The sequence below is a fragment of the Rutidosis leptorrhynchoides genome, chromosome 11, assembly GCF_046630445.1.
Source record: "Rutidosis leptorrhynchoides isolate AG116_Rl617_1_P2 chromosome 11, CSIRO_AGI_Rlap_v1, whole genome shotgun sequence".
NCBI lineage: Eukaryota > Viridiplantae > Streptophyta > Magnoliopsida > Asterales > Asteraceae > Rutidosis > Rutidosis leptorrhynchoides.
Window position 1 is genome coordinate 20,387,691 of NC_092343.1, and position 15,128 is coordinate 20,402,818.

General features: G+C 36.2%; 1 protein-coding gene across 1 annotated transcript; it reads left to right on the top strand.

The window, feature by feature from the left end:
- Positions 1-14,392: 14,392 nt before the first annotated feature.
- LOC139874346 (uncharacterized) lies at positions 14,393-14,830 on the top strand. Its single transcript, XM_071861791.1, has one exon. It carries the CDS (start codon positions 14,393-14,395, stop codon positions 14,828-14,830), a length of 438 nt encoding a protein of 145 aa, XP_071717892.1.
- Positions 14,831-15,128: the final 298 nt, after the last annotated feature.

The window sequence follows — 15,128 nt, forward strand, 5'->3', positions numbered from 1 at the left end:
ATTACTTGGAGTTTTTCATAGCATATTTCGAAGAACGTTGCATTCGAGTCATTGAGTTCATCAAAGATTATTATTAAATTAATTTATAGTTGGATAGTGGATATTATGAAATGGTATGCATGCCTGTCAATTTTCAATGTAAAGAAAGTTTGTCTTTTAAAAACGAATGCAATGTTTGTAAAATGTATCATATATAGGTCAAATACCTCGCAATGTAATCAACTATTGTGAATCGTTTATAATGTATATGAACGGGTCCTTTCACCGGTAGCACTATAAAATGAAGTGTGAACCACGGAGCCGGTAGCACTATAAAAGAGTATGACTCAAATGCGTAGTGACGTGAACCACGGAGCCAGTAGCGTCATAGCATTGCGTATGGTGTGAACCACAGAGCTGGTAGCACCATGACGCGAAAATGGTTAACCATATAGTTTGTGTATGTGTTGTTGTATAGCATAATATATTATTTCGGTGAATATGCTATTGATTATGCTAGTTGCGGTATTTGGAGGTTATTAGCTTATACTCGGAGTTTGTATGCTAATTGTTATATACTAGCGATATTACGATGTGTGCAAGTGTATGCAAGTAGGTATATTATATATGTATGTGTATAATTATTGCATTCACTAAGCTTTAGCTTACCCTCTCGTTGTTTATCTTTTTATAGGCTCCGGCGTGGACAAGGGTAAGGGAGTTCGTTTGGATTAGTGATCCCGCTTTGTTTTGATAGGGGACGCTTTTGGACATGTTTAGCTTTTGAAGTTTGGCCAATACGTGGGTAGTTTAACCCCAAACACCATACTCTAGGTGTCGTTTGGAATTTAAACTCTTATGGTCGAACTTGTATTTTTGTACGAAACTCGTAAAATGGCCGATGTGGGCCCGATGTTGTAAAACTTGGTTTTATGGTGGAAACTTCTTAGTTTTAATTATGTTAACATGTTGTGAAAAGGGTTTCGTTTAAAAGTGTCGGGAAGCGGGTTTTCCACTCGAGTAAGTTGGACATCCAAATCAGAACCTGGCAGTTCATTTGGACACCGTCCAGATCTTCTGGATGCCATCCAAGCCTTCTTTGCTGGACACCGTCCAGATGTGTTGAGTCAGAAAAGTTTTTTTTAGGTGTGTTTTTCGAACTCGGGTCGTTACAAATGGTATCAGAGCATGGTCTAAGGGATTTAGGCAACTTGAGATAGGTGCCTAGACTTAGACTTTATTGTGAATGCGCTTTATGCAGGACTTGTAGGAGACGGGTCGGACCGGGAATTGGTTAGTGCCTAGGTTTAGGTGAACTAACTATGCGCTAATTGTTTTGTGTTGTGTTTTGCGATCATCAAGCGAGATAGACGTTGTACTAGCAAGTTAATGCGACGTGCTCGCGTAACAATGATTAGCTACCATTGTTACGGGTTTAAATCGTGTCAAACGAGCGATGTACGACGATTGTTGAGCAAGATGGGGCGATGAGGTGTATATGTAGATAATTGTGTCTTGTCCTCTCATTTCATTGTTTAATCTATTTCCGTTTATAGTATGAAGACGAGAAACGGACCCGAGAACAATGATGGAGGTACGAGTGAGGATGTTGAGTTCATGGCAAAAGTTGAGGCCATCTTTAAACGTCAAAAATCGTAATTTCTCGAAGATGTTAAGAAGACGTTTCTAGATAAGATTGACGAGCAACTAGTCAACGTGGTTAAGGAACAAGTTAAGCTTGTTCTATAAGAAGATAATGTTTGAAGACGGGACTTTTTCTACAAGAATTTCAAGGATTCTCAACCTCCCACCTTTGAAGGTGAACGAGACCCTCTTAAGAGTGCCCGTTGGATCTCCGATATGGAGGGGGCTTTCCGTACTTGTGAATGCCCTCTCGATAAGAAGACAAGGTACAGGTGTAGTATGTTGCGGGGCGATGCTAAATTGAGGTAGGACGTGAAGATCTAACTTTATGGTGAAGAAAAATGTATGGATTTCACTTGGGAAGAGTTCAAGGTGGAGTTTTTCAACGAGTACCGAACTTCGGCCGATCTTACTAGACATAAGGACGAGTTACGTGCCTTGAGGCAAGGGTCGATGGATTTGAACACTCTCAAATCCGTTTTCTTATCAAAGATCCAATTTTGCCCGGAGTACGTCGTGAATGATAAAATGTTGAAGGAAGATTTCTATCGAATCTTGAACTACAAATATCAAGATAAGATTAGTGTAAACGTGGTGAAAAGTTTTGATGAGCTGTTTGATATGGCCAAAGATTTTGAGTCGCTCACTTTGAGAAAGAGTGGCTTTACTTTTGGCAAGAGGAAGTTTGAAGCTACTAGTCATTTGAACAAGAAACATAAGGGTGCGAGTGAGAGTGTTGGTAGTGTGAAGAAGGGTACGTCTGGGGGTTTTGGACCAAATGTTATAATTGTGGGCTACAAGGACACATGGCTCGTGGTTGCACCAAGCCATCTTTTACAACAAAACTCACTTGTTATAATTGTGGTAAGGAAGGGTACCGAAGGCCGGAGTGTCCCGATTTGAACACCGATCATGTTAAGAAGTTAGAGAAGGCGGCGGGAACGGCTCGGGGACGAAATTACTTAATGACCCATGATGAGGCCAAGCAATCAAACGAAGTAGTCTCAAGTACTTTCATGGTTAACTCTAATCTGGCAAGGATCCTATTTGATAGCGGTGCTAATTTATCGTTTGTTTCTCCAAGATTTATGTCTAAGCTTGATAAATTTCTAGCTAAGTTAAGTCATCCGGTAGAAGTTGAAATAGCGGATGGTAAGACGGTGCTAGGGGTTGATGTTTGTAATGATTGTGATATTGTGTTTGGTTCCGAAACATTTAAAATTGATCTTATCCCGATGACTTTGGGTGAATTTGATATTCTTGTTGGTATGGATTGGCTCGATGGTTATAGAGCCGATATTGCATGCCATGAGAAATCTATTCGTGTGAAGACCCCAAGTGGGGGAGAGTTAATTTATCATGGCGAGAGACGGAGAAGACTTGTGCCATTATGCACTTATGCACGGGCACATTGTTTTCTTGTTAGTGGTGGCATGGCTTTTCTTGCTCACGTAGTTGATACTCGTGAAGAGCCACCACCCATTCGTGAAATTTCGGTGGTTAGTGAATTTGAAGACGTTTTTCCAGATGAATTTACGGGTGTTCCGGCGGAAAGACAAGTTGAATTTCGCATTGAGTTGGTTCCGGGAGCTACTCCCATTGCTAAAACTCCTTATCGTTTAGCGCCAACGGAAATGCAAGTGTTGTTAAATCAAACCCAAGAATTACTTGAAAAGGGTTTTATTCAACCGAGTTCTTCTCCATGGGGTGCTCCAATTTTATTCGTGAAGAAGAAGGATGGTAGTATGCGGATGTGCATCGATTATCGGGAGTTAAATAAAGTGATGATAAATAATCGTTATCCATTGCCTCTGATTTAAGATTTGTTTGACCAACTCCAAGGTGCAACGTATTTCTCTAAGATTGACCTACGGTCCGGTTATCACCAAATGCGGGTCCGTGAGGAAGATATTGGGAAAATGGCTTTTCGAACGCGTTATGGGCATTATGAGTTTGTAGTTATGCCTTTCGGTCTTACGAATGCACCAGCGGCATTCATGGATCTTATGAACCGAGTGAGCCAACCAATGTTGGACAAGTCAGTGATTGTGTTCATCGACGACATACTTGTCTATTCAAAGAGTATGAAGGAACATGAACATCATTTGCGTGGTGTGCTGAAGACGTTGCGGAAGGATAAGTTGTATGCAAAATTCTCCAAATGTGAATTTTGGCTAAGGGAAGTTCAATTCCTTGGTCATATTGTGAATAAGGATGGTATTCAAGTAGATCCGGGGAAGATTGAGACGGTGAAGAATTGGGGACGACCGACTACGCCTACGGAAATCCGAAGTTTCCTCAGATTCGCCAGTTATTACCGTCAGTTTATCCAAGACTTTTCTAAAATCACTTCTCCTTTGACGAAGTTGACGAGAAAGAACGCGAGATTTAATTGGGAGAACGAGCAAGAAATTGCCTTTCAATTGTTAAAAGAGAAATTATGTCAAGCTCCGGGGTTAGTGTTTGTGACGACCCGGAAATTTCCGACCAAATTTAAACCTAACCTTTATATGTTTCCGACACGATAAGCAGAATTTGTAATGTTGAATCTCAAAAAGTTTGGAACTACATTCATGTAATCAATTACCTTTTGACCGTGTTTGACGATTCACGAACAATTATGTGTATATAGATATGTATATATAATATATAATAACTGAAAAACATTAACAAAGTATTTGATATATATGATACTTTACATGAACGTATTTGTTTCAATATATTTATCGATAGAATTAAGAGATAATATCAAATGATTGAATTATCAGATACATGATGATATGATTATGGGCCAATGTTATGAGGTCCACTGTGATTTAAGAAATCTATTCTTTTTGACAATATTCAGAAAATGGTAAAGTGATCTATAAGTAAGAATGTGGAGTGTAAATAACTTAGATGTTGGATATCGACAAGTTAAGTAACTCGACATTTTTCATTAAGATGATTTCATACGTTTATTAAACCTTTGGACTTTATCCCATACTTCACCAACAGACTCTAATTTAAAAACTTGAAACCTATTATGAATATATATAATTCTACTTTTCTAAAATGTTTTTATGATATAACGATTTAAATTAATATTAAATATATTTATATGCGTATTATACGTACATAGTTTTATACTTTTACTGTACTTTAACTTTACCTTTACTTTACTTTTACTTTACTTTTACTTTACTTTAACTTTAATAATTCATACTTTAATAATTCATACTTTAATAATTCATACTTTAATAATTCACTTTAATAATTCATACTTTAATAATTCACTTTAATAATTCAAAAATCTATTATAAATAGAATTCAATAGGTTTCATTATTTTATAGAAACTTGAAAATATATTTCTCTAAACTCTCTCAATCGAATTACATATATATATTTACTTAGTATTATTTCAAGATATTATTAGTATACATAAAATACTATGACGGAGTTATATTCAGACGATTTCAAAATAAGTTTTCAAACGGGATAGAGCTAAGGAAATTATGGGTTATAGCTATGGAGGTTATGGGTATTGTTCGAGGGTATTTCTCGTGAGGTCAACCTAACGTTTATCATTTTCGTTGCGTCTACGTACTTTCCTGCAATATTGAATCACAATATTGATACGTTCGTGAATCCGAGACAAACCCTGCACTTGTTCAGTTCCGTCATATACATAATTGCTACGAAATACAGTATTGTGAGTTTCATTTGCTCCCTTTTTAATTGCTTTTGCAATATATATTTTTGGGCTGAGAATACATGCGTTGTTTTATAAATGTTTTACGAAATAGACACAAGTACTAAAACTAATTCTACGTGGGTTTAAACCAGAAATATACCCTTAGCTTGGTAACATTAAACTACTTGTCTATGTACGGTAGGCGCGAATCTTAAAGATAGATCTATTGGGCCTGACAAACCCCATCCTGACTATGGGATGCTTTAGTACTTCGAGATTATATTAAACACACCTGATCTGGTGTACTTCAGAGGGTAAAACATGAACGTTAAGGCTTGTTACCGGGTGCCTACAACTTATAGAATACTTTTATACACTTGCGAGTGTACATATATTTATAAACAGAAATCTTGTGGTCTATTACTATTACGAAAATGATTGATTATGATAAACTAATGAACTCACCAACCTTTTGGTTGACACTTTAAAGCATGTTTATTCTCAGGTATTAAAGAAATCTTCCGCTGTGCATTAGCTCATTTTAAGGATATTACTTGGAGTCATTCATGACATACTTTGAAAGACGTTGCATTCGAGTCGTTGAGTTCATCAAGATTAATATTAAGTCAATTATAGTTGGATGTAATATGAAATGGTATGCCTGCCGTCAATTTTAGATGTAAAGAAAGTTTGTCTTTTAAAAACGAATGCAATGTTTGTAAAACGTATCATATAGAGGTCAAATATCTCGCGATGTAATCAACTATTGTGAATCGTTTATAATGTATATGAATGGGTCCTTTCAGTTGGTATCAGAGCGGTGGTCTTAGCGAACCAGGTCTTGCATTAGTGTGTCTAACTGATAGTTGTTAAGATGCATTAGTGAGTCTGGACTTCGACCGTGTCTGCATGTCAAAAGTTTTGCTTATCATTTTTAGTCGGAAATCATCTACTTACCATCCTTAGGAAATTACCTTCTTATCATTCTTAAGTCTAGACGCGTTTTCCTACATTTATTGCATAATAATGTATAGACGAATTCTTATCTTAGCATATCTGTTACTATGAACTTTGATTGACATCTTTCAAAGATTCCTCCATAATTTATGGGATTTTGGTATTATATATACATATGTAAATTATGTATTGAAGAATACCAAATCTAAATTCTACAATCTATTTAATACCAAAAAATTCTTTCCCTGATCATACAAGATGGATCCCTCAACCAGTTCGAGTTCCTCGGATTCTGACAGCTATGCCGATATGGATTTTCACATGAGCTCCGAAAGCAGCGTGACCGAAATGGATCAACCAATTAGCCATCATCTATTTTGGATGAATTGGGGATGAGTTCGTAATCTACTTAACCATTGGAGATAAGAAGAAGGTGATCCCTTTCATCCACCACATTGCCCTCTTGGCAATGAACCTGAAGCATTTACCGGCGAACCTGTCCGAAACACCATTTTCTCTCTCATTTCCAGAGTATCTCGTCATGATTATATACTACACCAAATTCTAGATCTTATCTATCCGCTCGTCCGAACCGACAATCACCCCGGTATAATAGAAGAAGTCAATGAGCTTCGCGTTCGGGTAGTGGCTTTGGAGAATATGGTGCAAAGGTTATAAACACCAGCAGCATAACCAGTACCACCATCAACAACATCAACAGTACCATTACCACCACCAACAACAACCGCTTCGCAAACCTCAACTTCACAATCTGACCCACGAGCATCGACGTCATACGTCATGTAGATACCAAGGAATACCACAACGATGAATTATTGATTCATAACTTCATTGGGGAAACATTCTACGACGATTATGTAATTTCTAAAGTTTAGAAATTATCTATCCTAGCCTTAACCATAAATCAAATGAGTTTAATTTAATATTAACTCATTAAATCTATATTACATCTGAAGAAATATACACATATATATTACCATAAAGACTGTAATAAAATTCTTTTGTACAAAATATTAATTGTGAAATTTTTTTTTTTTTTTTTAACGGGTAGGTAATACCCGAGAGATACATAAATTCACAATTAATATGTTACATTCTTCGAATCTGATTCAGCAAATCATCCATTATACTCCCTACTTTCACAACAATATACATTCTTTTATAGAAACCAAAACAACCATACTCATTCAAAATTTAATTACATATTCTGATTTTGAAATCTCAGAATTCGATTCAAGATATAACCGAAATCATCACTCTTAGATTTCTACGTCTTTTAAAACTATACTTTGACTTCAAAACTGTCCTAGAACCTCATTTCTATTCATGAAACTCACAAAAATATTTGTATCATTCAAAATCTTAGAACATCATATGTATATTAACAATTACAATATGTGTTCAAACACTTCGAAATTCTTAAAGACATGCGAGATGATGATCCAACCACACATTACCCACTGTCATGCACCTGAAAAGCTCTCGAAACCAAAGTTATAGTTTAACACGTACCCGTGTCAGATCCTTTGATATTTATTACCAAATATAATTTTTCAATCTCTTTCCAAAATATACAATTTTGTCATAGCTTCAACAAATCACCTTCATTTGTTTATACGAATAAACCTTATTATAACAATTACCCCTTCATCATTGTTACCGGGGAACCTTTCATATCTCGTCACATTAGCAGTAAACTTATCAACAACTTCATTAACCTTCGACTTAAGCCTCTCCGAAAAGCCACTATACTTATTCATTAAAACCCCATCATGTACTTACCTGCATCCTGTAACAATAATTGTCACACCAACTACTGGGAATTAGCAATCAGTATTTTGAATTTCGCTACAATTTTACTTCAAAAGTTATATGTATACATATAACGTCTATCTCCTAGACTTACATACTTCGAATGTGAATTTTCTGAAAAACATCCCAAACTATGAACTAGTTCTCCGAAATTGGAAAAATGCTGATGAAGCAGCAAAAACTGTAAACGACTTTAACAGTCAAAAGTTTGATGATAAAGAATAGTATGGTGGTAAAGCTGAGAAAAAGAGAAGGTTTGAAACTGGAAAACGGATTGGGCAGACCATGAAGAAGGTTGTGGACAAATCACAAAGACTAAACCTACCTTCAAAGGATCTAAATGATTCAGTGTCTACTGAAATCGTTAGCAAACACCTTACTTCTTATTCTAAACCTTCACAGACAAATCTTCTTCATCATCCATCTATGTTAAGAATTCTAAGATATCATCGTATCTTTTATTATAAATATCTTCGATATTCCTGAAGATATTTTCACAACTATTCTTATCCGAAATCTTCTATCTATTCGCAATATCTGCGTTACAACATAAAAAGAAACTGTGTTAGTTTCTAAATTCTGAAGAAGAAAAAAATTCGAATTTAAAATAGGAATGTTTTTGAAGTAGTGTTGGGAACTGAAACATGAGTTAGTATAATATAATGACACTTGATCAATATGATTATATTACAGTAAGTCATACTGAGTTTCTAATGGAACGTGATGATTCACAGAACATACCGTCATCATGTACTATTTATACGACTCTTACATTCTACCCAATTTCCAAACATATTAAGAACATATCATCTTGATAGCTCTATATTTTCGGATATTCTCGTAATTTGCCAAGTCAAGATCGTGCCATTACGATTTTCTTCTTGGAACATTAACTATGTTCATCCAAAAATTCATATCTACAAATTCTGGACCATTATCCGCTTGACTTAAGGTCGGGAAGAGAAAACGAAAGCATGAAGCTCCGAAATATAATGGAGAATATAAAGCCCGATAACAACCCCGAAATTATAAACCTTTATATCAATGCGTATAGCAATATAAAGATACGGGAGAATGAAAAACACAATAACCCCAAGGTAATGGTAGAAGAAAATAACTTCCTCCGGTGGTAGATGAAAAAGAAGAATGACAGATATGAAAGTTAAGAGTATATCAAGAATCAATACTGGATGAAGCATATTAATGAATGCTTTAAAGTATGAACTGGGGAGAAAGACTAGAAGGTGTGAGCTGTGGAAATAGAGAAACGAAGGGGGTGGATTTATAGTAAAATATCAGACAGAGAAATCGAGACAGATTATCGCATTTAATCAAATAAGATCATGATTTCCTTAATCGCCGAAGAACCAAATCTTATAGCAAAGATTTTTCTTAAATTCCATGAATTCCGGAAATCAATCATAACTACGTCATCGGTTAAAACGAATATACGTTTACTTATTTCACTCTCTTGCGATAGCTTCACTTATACTATTCGCGTAATCAAATTGTTTTATCTATATTACTCAATGATGATAAAACTCTATTTATCAACTCATATTCGTCATGAAAACATTTTTAAAGTTAGCCATGACGACCTCGATCAAATTTCGGGACGAAATTTCTTTAACGAGTAGGTACTGTGACGACCCGGAAATTTCCGACCAAATTTAAACCTAACCTTTATATGTTTCCGACACGATAAGCAGAATTTGTAATGTTGAATCTCAAAAAGTTTGGAACTACATTCATGTAATCAATTACCTTTTGACCGTGTTTGACGATTCACGAACAATTATGTGTATATAGATATGTATATATAATATATAATAACTGAAAAACATTAACAAAGTATTTGATATATATGATACTTTACATGAACGTATTTGTTTCAATATATTTATCGATAGAATTAAGAGATAATATCAAATGATTGAATTATCAGATACATGATGATATGATTATGGGCCAATGTTATGAGGTCCACTGTGATTTAAGAAATCTATTCTTTTTGACAATATTCAGAAAATGGTAAAGTGATCTATAAGTAAGAATGTGGAGTGTAAATAACTTAGATGTTGGATATCGACAAGTTAAGTAACTCGACATTTTTCATTAAGATGATTTCATACGTTTATTAAACCTTTGGACTTTATCCCATACTTCACCAACAGACTGTAATTTAAAAACTTGAAACCTATTATGAATATATATAATTCTACTTGTCTAAAATGTTTTTATGATATAACGATTTAAATTAATATTAAATATATTTATATGCGTATTATACGTACATAGTTTTATACTTTTACTATACTTTAACTTTACCTTTACTTTACTTTTACTTTACTTTTACTTTACTTTAACTTTAATAATTCACTTTAATAATTCATACTTTAATAATTCATACTTTAATAATTCACTTTAATAATTCATACTTTAATAATTCACTTTAATAATTCAAAAATCTATTATAAATAGAATTCAATAGGTTTCATTATTTTATAGAAACTTGAAAATATATTTCTCTAAACTCTCTCAATCGAATTACATATATATATTTACTTAGTATTATTTCAAGATATTATTAGTATACATAAAATACTACGACGGAGTTATATTCAGACGATTTCAAAATAAGTTTTCAAACGGGATAGAGCTATGGAAATTATGGGTTATAGCTATGGAGGTTATGGGTATTGTTCGAGGGTATTGCTCGTGAGGTCAACCTAACGTTTATCATTTTCGTTGCGTCTACGTACTTTCCTGCAATATTGAATCACAATATTGATACGTTCGTGAATCCGAGACAAACCCTGCACTTGTTCAGTTCCGTCATATACATAATTGCTACGAAATACAGTATTGTGAGTTTCATTTGCTCCCTTTTTAATTGCTTTTGCAATATATATTTTTGGGCTGAGAATACATGCGTTGTTTTATAAATGTTTTACGAAATAGACACAAGTACTAAAACTAATTCTACGTGGGTTTAAACCAGAAATATACCCTTAGCTTGGTAACATTAAACTACTTGTCTATGTACGGTAGGCGCGAATCCTAAAGATAGATCTATTGGGCCTGACTATGGGATGCTTTAGTACTTCGAGGTTATATTAAACACACCTGATCTGGTGTACTTCAGAGGGTAAAACATGAACGTTAAGGCTTGTTACCGGGTGCCTACAACTTATAGAATACTTTTATACACTTGCGAGTGTACATATATTTATAAACAGAAATCTTGTGGTCTATTACTATTACGAAAATGATTGATTATGATAAACTAATGAACTCACCAACCTTTTGGTTGACACTTTAAAGCATGTTTATTCTCAGGTATTAAAGAAATCTTCCGCTGTACATTAGCTCATTTTAAGGATATTACTTGGAGTCATTCATGACATACTTTGAAAGACGTTGCATTCGAGTCGTTGAGTTCATCAAGATTAATATTAAGTCAATTATAGTTGGATGTAATATGAAATGGTATGCCTGCCGTCAATTTTAGATGTAAAGAAAGTTTGTCTTTTAAAAACGAATGCAATGTTTGTAAAACGTATCATATAGAGGTCAAATATCTCGCGATATAATCAACTATTGTGAATCGTTTATAATGTATATGAACGGGTCCTTTCAGTGTTGCCAGAAGGGGTAGAAGACATGACGGTTTATTGTGATGCGTCTTTAAATGGGCTCGGGTGTGTTTTAATGCAAAGAGGTAAAGTCGTCGCTTATGCCTCTTGACAATTAAAGGAACACGAAACGAGATATCCGACTCATGATCTTGAATTGGCGGTGGTGGTTCATGCATTGAAAATTTGGCGCCACTACTTGTATGGTGTCAAGTGTACGATTTATTCGGATCATAAGAGTGTGAAACATCTTTTTGATCAACGAGATTTGAATTATCGTCAACGTAGGTGGATGGACGTGGTGAAAGACTACGATTGTGGGATACTTTATCATCCGGGCAAGGCGAATGTGGTCGCGGATGCGTTGAGTCGAAAGAGTCAACATCCGGCAATAAGAGTAGGATCGTTATGCATGATTATTACTAACGATTTTCTTGTGAACTTGGTGAGATTCAAATTGAAGCTTTTGTTAACAACAAGCATGAGCAACGAATCGTGGGGCAAACTGAGTCTATTACCTTAGGCCCGCATGGTTTGTTGTCCTTTCAGGGATGAGTATAGGTGCCTAAGATAGGTGGTAATCGACGAGTGCTACTTGATGAAGCACATAAGTCAAAGTATTCTATTCACCCGGGTGCGACAAAAAAGTATCTTGATTTGAAGAAAGAGTATTGGTGGTCGGGCATGAAACGCGATGTTGTTAAGTATGTTGAACAATGCGTCACGTGTTTGCAAGTTAAAGCCGAACATCAAAGGCCGTATGGTATGTTACAAACGTTATAAATCCCGAAATGGAAATGGGAGCACATTACCATAGATTTCATCACAAAGTTACCAAAGACAGCGAGAACCCAATTTGATTCGATTTGGGTAATAGTTGATCGATTGACGAAAAGTGCCTTGTTTTTTCCCATTCAGGAAGCGATATTGTCGGAGACCTTGGCTAAGTTGTTTATCAAGGAGGTGATATCAAGACACAGAGTTCCTATATCTATTATTTCGGATCGAGATACTCGTTTCACATCTCAGTTTTGGGAAAAGTTTCATGAAGATATGGGTACACAATTGAAATTTAGCATGGCGTACCATCCTCAAACGGCCGGTCAAACCAAACGTACGAATCAAACATTGGAGGATATGTTACGGGCGTGTATTATTGATTTCGGCGATAGTTGGGATGAGCACTTACCATTGGTGGAATTCTCGTACAATAATAGGGATCATACTAGTATCGGGATGCCACCTTACGAGATATTTTATGGGCGTAGGTGTCAAACCCCGATTTGTTGGTGTGAAGTGGGTTAAAGAGAAATCGGGAGTACCGATTTGGTTTTAGAGATGAATAGTAAGATTGATATGATTCGGGCTCATTTGAAAAAGGCTCAAGATAGACAAAAGGCGTATGCCGACAAACGAAGGTGACCGATTGAGTTTCAAGAAGGTGACACAGTGATGCTTAAAGTTTCGCCATGGAAAGGTGTCATTCAATTTTGAAAACAGGGAAAGTTAGCTCCTCGGTTTATTGGGCCATTTAAAATTTTAGCTCGTGTTGGTGAAGTTGCGTATCGTTTGGAATTACCCGAAGAGCTTGCGGGGATCCATAATACATTTCATGTTTCCCATCTCTGTAAGTGTCTTGCGAATGATTCTTCATGGGTGCCATTAGACGAGATTGAGCTAAACAATAAGTTAGAGTATGTTGAGGAGCCGATTGCTATACTCGATTAGAAGGTCAAAAGGTTGAAAAATAAAAAGGTGAGAACTTTTAAAGTTCAATGGCGTCGTAGTATGGGTTCCGAGTTTACTTGGGAGCCCGAAGAGTTTGTTTTGGTCTATCTTCCTGCTTGTCATACGGCTTGGATTGCGAGGACACAATCCGGTTCAAGTGAGGGAGAGTTGTAAGATCCTGTTTTCTCAGGTGTTTGGGACGCCGTCCAAAAATATGGGACGCCATCCAATTGTAAAGGGCTGGACGCCATCCAGAATCCTGGACGCCGTCCAGTTGAACTGGTGGGCCAGCTGTGTTCTTTTAGATTTTAAATGGGGGTAGTTTGGTCTTATCACTTGTTGAACGAATCTAAGGCCACAAGATCAGTTCTAGGAGCCTCATTCACTACACTTTTAACTACATCCTCCTTCCATTTCAATTCTAGAGAGAGAGAGTGATTCTTGTGTGAGAAAGCTCAAATCAAGGAAGAAGAAGTTGATTTCGGGCCAAAGTGCGTGTGTTAAAGTTGTTCATCTAATCACTAGCTTCGTTGTGATTGTGGTGGTATGCTCTAATCTTGATTTCCTTATTTTAATTTGTTTAAGGGTTAGGGTTTGTGTTAATGATGAACACAAAACCCATATTTGGTGATTTTGGGTGTTCTTGGGTAAGATTGGGTCATGAGGACCCAAGGATGACTTGTTAGACGAGATATATTTGTTAGCCCACTGGGCCATTAGCTTTACTTGTCTCTTAATGTTTAGAAGGGCTAGGTCATTCATTAATGCTCTATATATATGAGCTGATGTATTGTGTTTGGGGTATCAATCAAATAACAAACATATCTTTTCCATACATGTATCGTATCTCAATTTCTAACATGGTATCAGACTGCCATCACAAACCCTAATCCATTTTTTTTTCTTTCTCTTCATCTTCAGTCCACGGCTGTGTTCTTCATCATGGCCACACCAGGAACATACGACAAAATCTATACAGTAACCTCGGTTTCCCATCTTATTCCCATTAAACTCGATCTTGCTAAACTCAATTATACACATTGGAGCACGCTTTTTAGCACGCATTTTGCTGCGTTTAACGTGCACACCTTTCTTGCTGAATCAACCACTTATGAATCGCCAACAGAGGAATGGAAAAAGGCTGATGCTGTCGTCATGGGGTGGATCTTTCTTAAGATCTCTGAATCCCTTCTCGAACGCCTACTCAATACTCACCCAAAAACAGCCTGTGAAGCATGGAACTTTCTCAAGAAATTGTTCCAAGACAATAAACGTTCCAAGATCATGGAACTAACAGCAGAACTTCAGTCCTTATCGATTGCCGATCAAACCGCTGAAACATACTTTAGAAAGATTGATTCAATAGCTGCTATGCTCTAAAACCTCGGTTCAAAAATGGAGGAAGATGAGCTCGTCACTTATGCCATCAACAGACTCAATGACCGTTTCCCTCACGCCACAAACATAATTCTCCACAGTGAACCTTTTCCATATCTCAATGTCGTTCGTTCCATGATTACTTTGGAAGAGATGCAGCTCAACCGCAAAAATCGTGTCACCTCTGAATCGGTCGGAACACCGTCAGCACCTACTGTTCTCATCACTCAAATGAATGCTAGTAACCTGAACAACAATCGATCACAACATACCGCCACCCAAGTATGCCGGAACTTCAACC